General features: G+C 34.4%; 2 protein-coding genes across 2 annotated transcripts; both read left to right on the forward strand.

Moving 5' to 3' along the window:
• The first annotated feature begins 6225 nt into the window (after positions 1–6225).
• On the forward strand, positions 6226–7548 carry LOC124897622. The gene is made up of 2 exons (XM_047410648.1): positions 6226–6722; positions 6834–7548. The coding sequence occupies exons 1-2, from the start codon at positions 6226–6228 to the stop codon at positions 7546–7548; spliced, it is 1212 nt and encodes a 403-aa protein (XP_047266604.1).
• A 3212-nt stretch (positions 7549–10760) lies between these two features.
• LOC124897625 lies at positions 10761–12572 on the forward strand. Its single transcript, XM_047410655.1, has 5 exons — positions 10761–10995; positions 11751–11887; positions 12005–12112; positions 12214–12343; positions 12391–12572. The coding sequence occupies exons 1-5, from the start codon at positions 10761–10763 to the stop codon at positions 12570–12572; spliced, it is 792 nt and encodes a 263-aa protein (XP_047266611.1).
• Positions 12573–14172: the final 1600 nt, after the last annotated feature.

Raw genomic sequence — 14172 nt, forward strand, 5'->3', positions numbered from 1 at the left:
TGGGTACATTTTTAGTAATTAAAAGTCAACATCTAGAGGGATATTTGAGTCATTTTCCCACGTTTATTCATCCCCAAAAACATGAGATTTATTACTCCTAAAGGTTAAATGCATTCACTATTCACAAATTCTCTCAAGAACAAACCCTATCCCCTCAAATTCAAGATTCAAGTCCTAAGAAATTCACGACAACCTTCAGAGAATTGATTACCAAGGTATGTTGGGTGTTCATCCAAGGGTTTTCTTCCACCCTTGAAGTTCAAGAACCTCTTGTAAAATTTAGAGATGATTGTTTCCATGAATTCCATGTTGAGTTAAATTGTATTCATGATTATGATTTTTATTTGGGTTCTAACCCATGATTAATTACAAAATTCATGTGAATTAAATAGCATGTGTGTAGTATTGTGTAGTTTCATATTGGAAACCCTTGAATTTGTGAGTTTGGAATTGTGATCATGATGCTTGCGTATTGACCAGTATTATTTGCATAAACTATACTCCCCAAGTTTTTGATAAAATGTTCATGTGATTTGAGTAGTGAAATCATATCATGTTAACATGTATACAAGTTTTATGCAAGTGCTTGATAAAATGCCTCAAAGAATGAATTGTGACAAAGTGTCTAGTTATGATGCTCTCAGGATTGTGCTATGTTTTACAATTTACGCAATTGAGTCCTCGGGGTATCTAATACCCGACAATCTAGCTGTTTACCTAGAGTTACAATAGTTACAGAATAGTCTCAGTAGTGTCACAAACAGTAGTACTCAGTCCAGATCAATTAGTTAACAAAACTCAGTAAACTCAATTCAGTTTAGTTAAACAGCACGATCAGTAAGAGTTCAGTCAATCCTAGAATAGTCTAGAAATTAGTTCAGTATCTATTCAGTTGGGAGTAGGAATCAGCACCGAGCGAACTCAGGGATGGGGGCATTCCTGTCAGAAAATGGTTTAACCCTTAGTAGTACTCCCTGTATTACAGAACTATGTAACTAACGTAGGTTGAGATATCTTCCTGCCAGACTAGGGTTGATACATCTGGTACAAGTTTTCCTGCCAGCTAAGGTTGATGAAATGTCTTCCTACCAAAGAGTATGAATGAAGGGTGAAAGAAAGATATATAGCAATACACAAAGCGAAGAAATGCATATACAATAAAAACAATGAAGAAAGGGATATACGATAGTGTCATAACTTCATATAGCTAGATTTATATATACATATGCATACACATATACACATGAGGTAATCTCAAAGCATAACCTAAATCATCATATCCTCGTTTAAAGATCTCATTAACATAATATCAGGATTTAATACTATCGAACTCAGGATTTCCAATCTACATGGCTAGACATGATATAATTGTGCCTAATAGTGCATTCATAAGATAGAAGAGGTTGAAGACATACCTCGAATCCCGATACTAGATCAATGACTAATCTATCATAAGCTAGCCATAATAATGATCATAACAATGATAATAACAACATCAATATCAACGTGAATAACCAGCTACTCCGAACAACCAAATACCTAACCGAGCCTATGTGTACCCCATAACTCCATACTCGAAAGGTTCAAACAATATACAACACAAGGCATATTCTTCACCCATATCTATGAAATCGTCTCATACCGGATGATAGACATAGGTGCATACTGGTGATAGCGATGTGCATGCAGAAATAGATGCAAGGTACACAATCACTATCAACAATCTCATTATAAATGTTATCATCATAACCATCATCATCGTGATCAACCTCCAGCCTTACCGTGTATAATATATCATCATAGTATCCTTCGGCCTTGTCGGGTATCAATATATCATCATAGTATCCTTCGGCCTTGCTGGATATTGATATATCATCATACTATCCTTCGGTCTTACCAAGCATCAATATATCATCAAAGTATCCTCTGGCTTTGCCGGACATCAATATATTATCAAAGTATCCTCCAGACTTGCCGGGCATCTATATATCATCCTAATCATCAATGCATAAACATAGGTGTATAATAGGTGCACAGACTCAAGCCAGTATAATCGTAACCATAATCATAACATCGTAAAGATAACTATCTTATCATTATATTCTATCTGGTCATTATTAACTAGCCAAGACTCATTATTATACCGCTAGTTTACTAGTCATCCCATGATCTCTAGTTATCAATCTAATCGATTTTTCAAATAATCATTAATCATGGAACAACAACTAACCATTAATCAATAATTTGTCGAACCTCATGACTAGTCAAGGTTCACCATTAAAACCATAATCTTCATCTATTCACTATTCATCATTTATCAACTAATCATCTTTAATTAACTAACACCAATCAATATCTTATAATCGTTTACCAACTAATCCTCATTATTAACTAGTCCTCATTATTAGCTAGTCAGCATCAGTAACTAGGCATTATTATTAACTAGGCATCATTATCACTAGCATCCCTTATTACCTAGCAATGTTAACCACTTTATCCTCACTTAACAACTAATTGGCATTATAACTTGTTATTAATAGCCGTATATCATTACCATCGATAAACCCATCTTCATAGCTACACATCAACCCTAGTCGTTAGCTACCATATTAATAAGCAAGGCTCACTAACTTACATATTTAGAATTCTAAGCATTAAGTAGTATAGTCGAGATCATAGAGGTCCCTTAACTCAAGGACTAGTTGAAAGCTTTCCTATCGTTAAAGTTTTAGTGAGCATCAAAACTTGAATCAACTTCAATGGACTATAACTCCTTGTATATGACTAACTGGGTAGACTACTATATATCAAATTAAAGATCTTTGAGTCCTCTTTCCAATACCACCAATTTTTCCAAAATACGATATCAGGGCAAAAAGTTATGGCTATTTTACTCCAGTATATCAGCCTAACAACTGAGTGACGATAATTTTGACGACTTGTCAGAATATGTAGTCAGCCTTAGGCAGAAACCCATCAATTTCAGCTCTTAGGTGACAACAAAAGCTAAAGGCTTGTCACAGATCTGACGGCTTGTCAGCCTTGGTCGTCAGCTAAGAATTTTAGCAATTGAGAAGTGATTTTGTAGGGGTATTTTGGTCTTTCCCTCACTCCAAAAACCTTTCACACGAATTAAATCACCTCTTAAGTGTTATTAATCAATCACTATCAGTTTTACAATATCAAAACTTCCTCTTCACTCTCAAAATAAGATCAAATTAGGGTTTTCTCCAAGAACAAGAAATTCAAGAAAATCAAGCCTTAAGTTCAATATCTCCAAGAAAAAAATCAAGATTCGGGTTTCATCTATCAAGATCTAGGTTTCATCTTCCAGATCTTATAATTTAAGGTATGTGAGGTTTATTTTAAAAACTACATGGGTTTGAAAACACTGGAACATAATTTAAAGATTTTCAAGCATGATTTTAGAAAGGGGTTTTGAAATACATAATTTTATTATGCATTATGAATGTTTAAATGCATTGTTGATTTGTCCCTTAGTCCTTTCCCCTAAGTTTATTTACATGTATACGTATATGTATAAAAATTTGAGGTTTAAGATTATTTGAGAGCATAAATTATGGACTCCCTCTCTTGTGATAAATTAAAAATTTTGATTTTGTTGGAAAAGAGTTGAAATGCATGTCTGTGATTTGAAAGATGTTTTCTCAATGTCATAGTATTTGAAACATTGATTTAGAATTATTGAGAGGGAGTCTTGTGATAACTTTGTTTTGTGTTAAAGAGAAGAATTGCATGAGATAGAGACTTTGGACATGACCACCATTGTTTATTAAATTGTTGATAAACACTACAAAAAAACTGTGTTTAGCGACGAAATTTACTGACAGACCAAATTTCGTCACTATGTAGCGACGAATTAGCAACGGAACATTCAATTTGGTCACAGACATTGCAGTCCAATTTTTTGATATGTTCTTAGCAACAAATCAGTGATGGAATTTGATTTTCATCACTAAATAATAGCGGTAAAAATTGGCTCCCAAATTTAGTGACGAATTAGCAATGAATTTTTTGGTCACTATGTTAATTATTTCGTAGCAACGAATTTAGCAACAAACTTTCGTCGGTGCCCTTCATTTTTTTTTAAAAAAAGTGTTTTGTTTAGCGACCAACTATGCCATCGTAAAATATTAATTATAGTTTTCTAATTAATTATTTTTACTATAGAAAAGGGGGGCCTCTAGGTTTTTATTCATTTCCACCCGCCCCCCATCTATATCTCTCTAAAATGAGATACTTTCCCCTCTATACTTATGTGCCTCTCCATTTCTAGATCAAAATTCTTCACTACTCTTGCTTCATTTGTCTTCCTTTTTACTGAATCAGTTTCCGATCTTCAAGTTCTTGGATACGTGCTTCCAATTTGACCTCTATTCAATTGATTAATTCCATTTACATGTAATTTTTGAACTGATCTGCAAGGAAAGATTCTTGATTCGCGACTACTTTTTTTTGGCTTTGATGAAACCAGCTACTTGAGGTATTTTCCTTTTTCTGTTCTTTGTAAGTGCTGTTATGATGTGTGACACTACTACCCTGTCTTGGACTTTATTTTCCATTTAATTCATCCAGTGAGGTGGTTTAGGAAGAAGGGCATCAACCAATAATGTAGAAAGTTTGACTTCTCGTAAAGAATCAACAACTTTGGTTTATTAAGTCATCTTGCTGGTTTCTAGTGCCCCGCTACATGTTGAAATATTTCTATAATGGGTTGTGTTATTTTAAGCTTACTTCAACAAAATCTTGTCTATTTGTATGTTCTGTGACGTAGAGCTATCCTCTGAGGCATTTAACTTTGCCTAGTCCTATGGTAGAAATCCATCTTTGGTAGTTGGAATATGCTTTAGCACTTTTGAGTATTTATTCCTCCAGGGAGGGAAAGATTAGCTTCTTCACATTGTAAGTCTAAAAGCATGCTGGAGGATTGTTTGGATACCGATACAAAAGCATCATAATAATTCCTTTGGACTATGGCTAGTGAGGCAATGTACACTTTTGTCTTATATGGTCGGTTTATTAGTTGAATAGCGAAGTTAGAAGTTGAAACTGGATTGTTTTGAAATATACCCTTGTCCTTTATATATCGGGTATCAATGTGTATGGTTTGAATCATATGTATCAATTTCGTAATTAAACTTAAACAAGTGGTTTTCTTCTTAGGGTAGTCTATAGCAACCAATGCCTCCAAAGTGATGTATTAACTTCTTCTCTAATTATAAGAGGAGCTTTTTGAATCCTTAAGTTAGTCTTGCAATTGTATGAAAATTTAGAGGTACTTCACAAAACACATAATAAAATTATCCAACTGTACTGAAGATAAAAGGTTATTCCATGTTATTTAGCCATCATATGTACATCATATGTTATTTATCCAGCTGTACTGAAGAAAAAAAAGTTATTCCATAATACTTCTATATTCCACGGAAGCTCTAAAATATATAAGGGAAATAGTTTTAACCAATAAATAACCGATTCCTTACAAATGTTTTGTATGTACATCAATGTTGCTTGGATTCTGCAAAAATGTTAACGGGGTGTGTCATATATTCAAATACTTATTTGATATACTTATCTTTCAGGTGTCTTTTTACTGGAATTGGTGTAGTGCAGTTGTAGATTGGTGGTAAAATAAGTGGAGTATTGTATTCAATCAGGTGTATTTTAAAACTTTCTTTCGACTTTTTAATTTTTCTTGGTAAGCTTGTTGGCTTCTCGATTATGTTTGTAACTTAAAATAGATTTATGTATCACTTTTATCTTATTTTAAAGGTAAACTAGTTTTGTTTTCTACTTTAAGAGCATAAGTTTGAATAATTTAGTGAAACTATTTAACTGTCAATTGATTAACTTAATTATGCTTTCTTTGCTAAGTAGTTCTTTATATAGAGCCTGATCATACATTATCGTATTTGTTAATAAACATTTCCAACAAGGTTAATTATTAATTAAGACTAATTATTGTGTTTCTTATTAAGCTGGTTAATTAGCACTGATTATCCTTTTTTTTATTTGAACCTTAATAGGAACATGAATAATCTAGAGCGTAGTTGGATGTATGAGAGGTTAGATGGCCGAGGGGGTTTATACTCTAGATTTGTAACCGGGGTGGATGAATTTATTCAATTCGCATGTTCTCAACCAAATCGTATGAGTGGTGACAAAGTTAGATGTCCATGTACAAAATGTAAGAACTATAAATTCATGGATGTTGAAACTGTTAAATGTCACCTTTATCAATCTGGATTTATTGAGAACTATTTTATTTGGAAGCATCAAGGGAAAAGAGATGATATAAGTGAGACTTCTTATGGTAATGCATTGCATGGTGGTGGTCAACCAATATTCAAAGAGAATCCATACCGACAAATGATTTTGGATGCAACTAGTCCCAACTTTTCTCAGGGTTCAAGCTGGCAATCTTATAGAAATAGTGAACCCGAGTCATCTCATCCTTTTCAACATTTAATGGAGGAATATCCTAATCCCGTTTCCAAAAAATTTTATGATTTGTTAGATACTGCTGATGCAGAATTATATCCCGGTTCATCCCTCTCTCAACTTACAGTTGTCTCTCGAATGTTGAATATTAAAATGGAGAACAATATGTCACAGAGAGGCTATAACCAAATGATGCAATTGCTTAAGGAGTCTTTACCTGAAGATAAAATCGTGCTTGATAACTATTATCAGACGAAGAAGTTAGTGCATAGCTTGGGTTTGCTAGTTGAAAAGATTGATTGTTGTGAATCAGGATGTATGTTGTATTAAGGTGATGATGATGAATACCTTACATCTTGTGAATTTTGTAGCAAGCCAAGGTATAAGCGTTGTGTTGGCTCTCGTAAGAGGAAATTGGTCCCTTTCAAGAGAATGTATTATTTTCCTTTGACTCCGAGATTGCAAAGATTATATGCATCTCATGCTATAGCTGCTAACATGAGATGGCATCATGAGCATAAAAAAAAGGATGGTGTGATGCTCCATCCATCAGATTCTAAGGCTTGGAAGCACTTCAATGAAAGTCATCTCTTTTTTGCCGCTGAACTAAGAAATGTCAGGTTGGGGTTATGTACAGATAGTTTTCAATCATTCAGTCAGTCTAGAAGAAAATATTCTTCGTGGCCAGTGATTGTTACTCCATACAATTTACCTCCAGGAATGTGCATAAAAGAGGCTTATATGTTCTTAACTATCATTGTTCCAGGTCCCAGCAATCCTAAACATAAAATTGATGTTTATCTGCAACCCCTAATTAAGGAGTTGACCTTGTTGTGGGAGACGGGTGTGGAAGCATTTGACATCTCAAAAAGGCAAAACTTTCAATTAAGGGCAGCTTTGATGTGGACAATTAGTGACTTTCCTGCATATTCTATGTTATCGAGATGGAGTACTGCAGGTAAATTAGCATGTCCTTATTGTATGGAGGAAACACAATCTTTTAGATTGCAGCATGGAAGAAAACAATCCTGGTTTGATTGCCACAGAATGTTCCGTGACCAGCACCACCCATTTAGGAGAGTTTGAAAGAACTTTCTTAAAGGCCAGACTGTCAGAAGACCTCCCCCAACAAATAGAACGGGAGAGGAAATTTTGGACCAGATTTGTAATTTAGGGATAAGAAATGTAACAGAGTTAGATGCAAAACAAGTTAATAAAATAATATGTAAGACATGTGGGTGGAAAAAGCAAAGCATTTTTTGGAATTTTCCATACTGGAGTTCTAACATGATTCGACATAATCTTGATGTTATTCATATTGAGAAAAACTTTTTTGATAATGTATTTAACACTGTTCTTAATTTTGATGACAAAACTAAAGATAATCCACAGTCACGGTTAGATATGGCAAAATATTGTGATCGACCTCAATTAGGAAAGGATAGTAATGGCCAATATCCAAAATTTGTCTATACATTAGACAAGGAAGCAAGAGCGATCTTGTTTAATTGGGTGAAATACTTAAAGTTTCCAGATGGGTATGTTTCAAATTTGGGTAGGTTGCCAGACACAAATGCTAAAAGGTTATATGGAATGTAGAGTCACGATTGTCATATGTTCATGCAACGACTAATGCCTATTGCTTTTCGTGAACTACTTCCTAGTAATGTGTGGCAGGCACTTACAGAATTGAGCTTATTTTTTAAGGATCTTACTTCGACCACTCTACGAGTAGATGATATGGTGCGATTAGAGAGAGATATTCCACAAATTTTGTGCAAGTTGGAACGTATATTTACTCCTGGGTTCTTTGACTCAATGAAACATCTTCCTGTGCACCTTCCATATGAAGTAAAGGTTGTTGGACCTATGCAATATCGATGGATGTATCCTTTTGAAAGGTAAATATGTAGCTCTATGTCAAACTTGTGACGGTTAATTAATACATAACCTTCCAAAACATAATGTTACATCTTTTTCTGTATATAGGTATTTGGGAACTCTTGAAAAGATGATTGGGAATAAAGCTAGTATTGAGGGTTCCATTTGTGAAGCGTACTTGATGATGGAGTCAACACAATTATTTTCTCATTATTTTGAACCTCATGTCATGTCACGAAATCATAATGTGGATCGTAATGACGATGGTGGAGTTGTGGAAGATCTTAAAGGAAATCTTTCAATATTCTCCCATCCAGTTCAACTTTGGGGAGAAGCAAAGAAAAGAGATTTAATCTTAGATGAAATCAAGGCGGCTCAAACTTATATTTTACTAAATTGTGAGAAGGTTGAGCCATTTGTGAGGTAACCAAATTCTCTTAATTAATAATAATAAAATCTATTCTTATATCGTGACTTCTCATATATAATTTAATTTGTTGGAATGAAGTATGTACCTGTAACGTTTGGAAGAAGAATTTCCGAATCTCTCTCAAAGAGAAATAGACGAGAGCCTTGAAGAAAATTTCGCTATATGGTTCAAGGGATATGTAAGATTTAAATAAATATTAACTTTCATATAATGATGCATGTACTTAAATTGGCTTCTCATGTTTAACTAGATCTTTGTTTTTTTTTTAAATAGGCTCGGTGCAATCCCATTGAAAATGAATACTTGCGTAATCTTGCTCGTGGACCATTAATAGGAGCTACATCTCATTCAGTTTATTTTGTTAACAGATATAAATTTCACACAGAATGTCATGGTAGCATGAGATCAACAATAAATAGTAGAGTTTGTATCTCGGATCCAAATTTTAGGGATTATTACGGGCGAATAAAAGAGATCATACAAGTGGAATACCGTGAAGCACCTTTAAAGCAAACTGTGTTATTCAAATGCGAATGGTTTAACCCAATAATAGATGTCGGTGTTAAGAAGCATGATCGGTACAAATTGGTTGATATTAACCATCATCGTCGATATAAAAAGTATGAGCCTTTTATTCTTACAATGCAAGCAACGCAAGTATGTTATGTACCTTATCCGAGTAAGAAAAAGGACAAAGAAGATTGGCTAGCTGTATTGAAGGTCAAACCTCAAAATGTTATTGAATTACCAGTTGAGGAAGTGGTGATAACTTCAGAACTGAATGTTCATTTTCAAGTTGAAAAAGTTGAAGTCCATGAGATAGATATGTCTGTTTCTGTAGATGAAGATATTCTATTGCATGATCCAAATGGGGGTGTACTTGAAATGAATGAACCTCTTAATAATGGTTTATTTGAAGAGCATCATGAAATTCAAGATGGATGTACAGAAGAAGAATATGAAACCGAGGAAACTGAGGAGGAGGATGAAGAGGAAGAGTTTGAAGAAGACATAGATAGTGAATAGAACTTGATAAATATCTACTATTTTAGCTTTGTTGTATTTTGTTTTTAGTAAGAAACTACGGAATCTACTATTTTAGCTTTGTTGTAGTTTGTTTTTAGTTCAAAACATAGACTGTGCCAAGTGCTTCAAAAAATGTGTTATTTTAGCTTTGTTGTATGTTGTTTTTACTAATTTTTCTCTAAGATATCATCATTTTATAAGTTTTTGGTTTCCTTTTAATAATCTGCTAATTTTTGCATCATTTTAATTTGATTTTTAATAGTGATAATCTAATGACACCGTTATTTTTTCAGATATGACTTGAGGTGGATATCGTGCCGGCAAGTCCACAGGCAGGAGTAAGGCTGCTAATCGTGCAAAAATTCCTTCTACTCCAGCTCCAGTAAATGAACAGGATGATACAAGTTCCATTCCGACCATGCCACCCGATCAAACACCGGTCATTCCTGAGACATCTCCTGTTTTACCTAACTAAATCAGCCCAACACGCCAGAATATGAATGCTCAAAGCAACACAGTAGTTGAGGCAACATCTAGTCAGAGAAATGTATCTGCTTCAGGAGATTCCAGTTGTAACAATGGACGGACCCTTATTTTTCTGACTTCTTCAGGGTTAGTACCTACTACTTATATGTTTACTATTTTTGTACATAGATGTTGTGTAGTGTTATTGATTTTGAATTTGATGTTGTATAGGTTGGAACCATCTTCCAAATGCTCCAATTCCATTACATTGTCTTTCAAAAGTGAAGGTGATCCTAATGGGGTCAACTGGAAAGGTGTTTCACAAGATTTCAAAGATGGTTATTTTGGAAAATTCAAGGTATGTTTTTTAAGATCATAATCAATAGAAGTTGTTTGAGTTTGCAGCTAACACTTAATTATATTACTTTAAACTGAATTTCAGAAGAATTTTTATTGGGATGCTTCCGTTAGTGAAGTTCTGGTGAAGCAACAATAGATGAAGAAGGCTATATTATGCTACAAGAATTTCATTTCCAATATAAAGAAGCATAGAACTACAATTCAACCGGAATTTGTAAATGACCATGTGTGGGAAAGGTGGATGGAACTTTGGCAAAGTGATGACTGTGTTAAGAAGTCCGAGATAAATTCAAAGAATCAATGTGGTGGACATGAAGTAGCTGCTGGGACACACAATGGTGGCTCTGTCACAGCTGGAGAGCACAAAACTTGTAAGTATATATTTCATAAAAAATTTTCATCAACCCGGAAAGTTATTTTGTTTGGGCTGCTGCTATGGTCTTTTGGCTGTTGACATGCTAGTTTTTCCACTTTATTTTGGTGCTATATGTGATGATCTGGTCTGCTGCTACGTACCTTGAAATAGCTAATTAGTTTTAAGTCGTTACTTTGTTGTTTTAGTAGCTATGGTTGTGTTAGCAAGTAGCTAGTAGTGGTACTACCTTGTTTGGGCTGCAAAATAAGGATATTAAGGCAGATATTTTAACCCTAAAGTATCTGCCTTAATATCCTTTACTTCTATTTAAATGCTATCTACTATTTATATTAATGATGTTTCTTCAATCATCAACTTTTTTTTATTAATTCTATTGGCAGATCTTTTCAATGAAACATATCCTCATTTTGTTCCTAACTGTACTTCATGGTTCCAACCAACAACGTAGCTAGTGTAATCTCACCGTGTGTGTGAGGGTAGTGTATTTGCAATCTTACCTCTATCTATCTTGCAATAAAAAGAATATTTTCTCTGTGGAACATATCTGTTGTTTTCTATTATTGCAGCTGCTACTAGTTTTATACTACTTTTCCAGCAAGCAGCTGTTTTCTAGAACTGCAACATACTATCCAAGAAACCAATAGTTGCTATTTTCCAGAACTGCAGCAGCTGTTTTCTACATGTGCATTCTTATTTGTTACACTAATAGTTGCTGGAAATTGTTACTGCTGCTGTTTTCTGTTATTGCAGCTGCTGCTAGTTTTATCCTATTTTTTCAGCAAGCAGTTGTTGCAGTTTCTCTTGTTTTTCCTCTTTGTTTTGCAACAATTCTTTCCTGCTACTCTCTTCTTTTTCCTTTTTATTTTGCTGCTATACCAACATGTTTGGTGACATTTTTTTTGCTTAGAATAGGGCAAAGAAACTTGGTGGTGTGTCATAATTCTCTTTTGGTATACTGCTAATGTACGTTGGTCTCATTCTAAATACCTAAAAAATCTGTATAGGCTCTTAAAATAGGTCGAGATCCAACTCCAAGCGAGTTACATTTGCACGTCCATACACATAATCATAATAGAAAATCTTTTTTTGGTGAGCGTTTTCGACTTCTACATGTAAGTCCATAACTTACATCTAATGATATGATACTCATCTCTTATTTTTCTTTTGTGTTGACATGAACTTGAGTCTATTTTAATAACTTCACTTGTTACAGGAAAGGTATGAAGAAATTATATGGGAAAAAATACAATGTGAATCTGAAATAGATCAATTGGAGACATATTATGAAGCTGCGGGAGGAGCAAAGAAGAAAAGATTGTTTGGTCTTGGATCTGAAGCTACAAGTTACTTTGGAAAAAACTGTGTGCCTGCAATGCTTCCACATCATCAGTACCACCTTCGATTTCTTTACCGATAACAAATATGGAGGAGTTGGTGAAGCAATTGATTCCAGCCCTTACTACTCATTTTCTTCCGATAGTTATTGAGCGTGTTGGTGGTACTAGGGTACAAGATAGGGCCGTGCTTGATCCTACTCCTACTGATGATAATGATGACGACGTTGATTCGTAGCTTCATATTATTCGTAGTCTATGATCGTTGCACTAATTTTTGATAGACTATTTTGACATTAGTTTATGTTTGATAAAATACTTGAAATTGTGGGTGTTGGACACAATTGTTGTGAATTTTGCTATCTATTTGAATGTTGGATATTTAATCATTTTATAATTTACGTGTTTCAACTATTTTCTTATAAAATTATTAGCGACAAAGAATTAGTGACTAACTTTTTTCGTTGCTACTGAAAAACTTTAGGGACGGATTAATTTAGTTGCTAAAGACGGCTGTAATTAGCGACAAAAAAATTAGTGACTAACATCAGTCGTAGCTACTGAAAAACTTTAGCGATGGAGAAATTTGGTTGCAAAATAAGTAGACCAAATTATGTTGCAACGGATCAACGATAAAATATTCTGTCGTAAATTAAGTCACGACTAAAATGAATTTTGGGAATAGCAATGCTATAGCAACGGAAATGTACGTCAGTAATACCAACAACCAAACTGTTTCATCGCTAATTAGTCACAAATTTTGCGACGGAATTCAATTTTTTATCTCTATGAGGTTAGCAACGAGCAATATAGCAACAAAACAAATTCCGTTGCTATTTCTATTTGCGATGGATTTTCATATGATAGCGACGAATATGGCGTGTCGCTAAATGCTATTTTTTTTTGTAGTGAAAGAGAATTGTTTGTATGGTTTTACATGAATTTTAAAGCATGAGTTCCTTGAACAAATTGTTGTTATGGTGGTCCTGAATTTCATAATTTGAAAATAGAGATATAAATTGCTATAAATGACTCAGAGAATGTGACTTGCAAGTCAATGGTATGACGATACCATATATGTGTATATGCCATGACAGAGTTAAAGATTTCAGAGTATGTTTTCAGAGCATGCATGTTTAATGAACTAAAAATGGGCATAAAGAGGTTTAGGTAGTTACCCGAAGAAGGCATGAGTTCAAATAACTCTTAGCCTGAAACCGTATTTGTCGATACGGGTAGATTATTATTATACTCTGGCGACGGTCGTGTGGCATAGTAGATTCAGAGACTCCGACCCTTGCAGCACACTTAGGTTGGGGGCTTGGCTGCCGAGTTAATGGTAGATCCCATATAGCCCATGGGATTACAGATTGTAGGGTACACCACCTAGCACAGAAGTAAGACAAAGAGTGTCACAGATTTCAGATGTTTTCACTGAGTGTTTTAAAATGCCCATGTGATTTCTTACTATATGATATGTTTATGAACTGCTTTAAATTGCTCTCATATATGTTGAATATAAATGATTATTTTGGATTAGCTCTGTGTACCAGCATATCTGTATTGAACCCCCTGCCCTACCTCTCAGGTTCTGAGGCTTGGTCTAGGGGTCCAGATAAGTAGTAGATAATTCAGACAACAAATCAGATTGTGTAGTGGTGAGTCTTCTCTATTCCAGAGGGCCTGTCCTTTCAGATTATGTTATCTATTACAGTTTTGGTTTACTGGGGCCTTGTCCCAGTTTTCAGATAGTTGTCAGATTTTCATGTAGTAGAGATTTCGCTGACTGTTCCACATGTTGTTAGTGATTTTCGGATTTCATTCCTTATTGTTAAAAT

This window comes from Capsicum annuum, chromosome 1 (assembly GCF_002878395.1).
Source record: "Capsicum annuum cultivar UCD-10X-F1 chromosome 1, UCD10Xv1.1, whole genome shotgun sequence".
NCBI lineage: Eukaryota > Viridiplantae > Streptophyta > Magnoliopsida > Solanales > Solanaceae > Capsicum > Capsicum annuum.

Bases quoted from the DNA above. Each gene is read 5' to 3' on its own strand.
- LOC124897625 (XM_047410655.1), top strand. From the start codon at position 10,761: ATGAAGAAGGCTATATTATGCTACAAGAATTTCATTTCCAATATAAAG. The intron at 11,888-12,004 runs GTGACATTTTTT...AAATCTGTATAG, and splicing joins CTGCTATACCAACATGTTTG to GCTCTTAAAATAGGTCGAGA. The intron at 12,344-12,390 runs GTTACTTTGGAA...CCACATCATCAG, and splicing joins TCTTGGATCTGAAGCTACAA to TACCACCTTCGATTTCTTTA.
- LOC124897622 (XM_047410648.1), top strand. From the start codon at position 6,226: ATGGATGTTGAAACTGTTAAATGTCACCTTTATCAATCTGGATTTATT. The intron at 6,723-6,833 runs GTTAGTGCATAG...TGAATTTTGTAG, and splicing joins AACTATTATCAGACGAAGAA to CAAGCCAAGGTATAAGCGTT.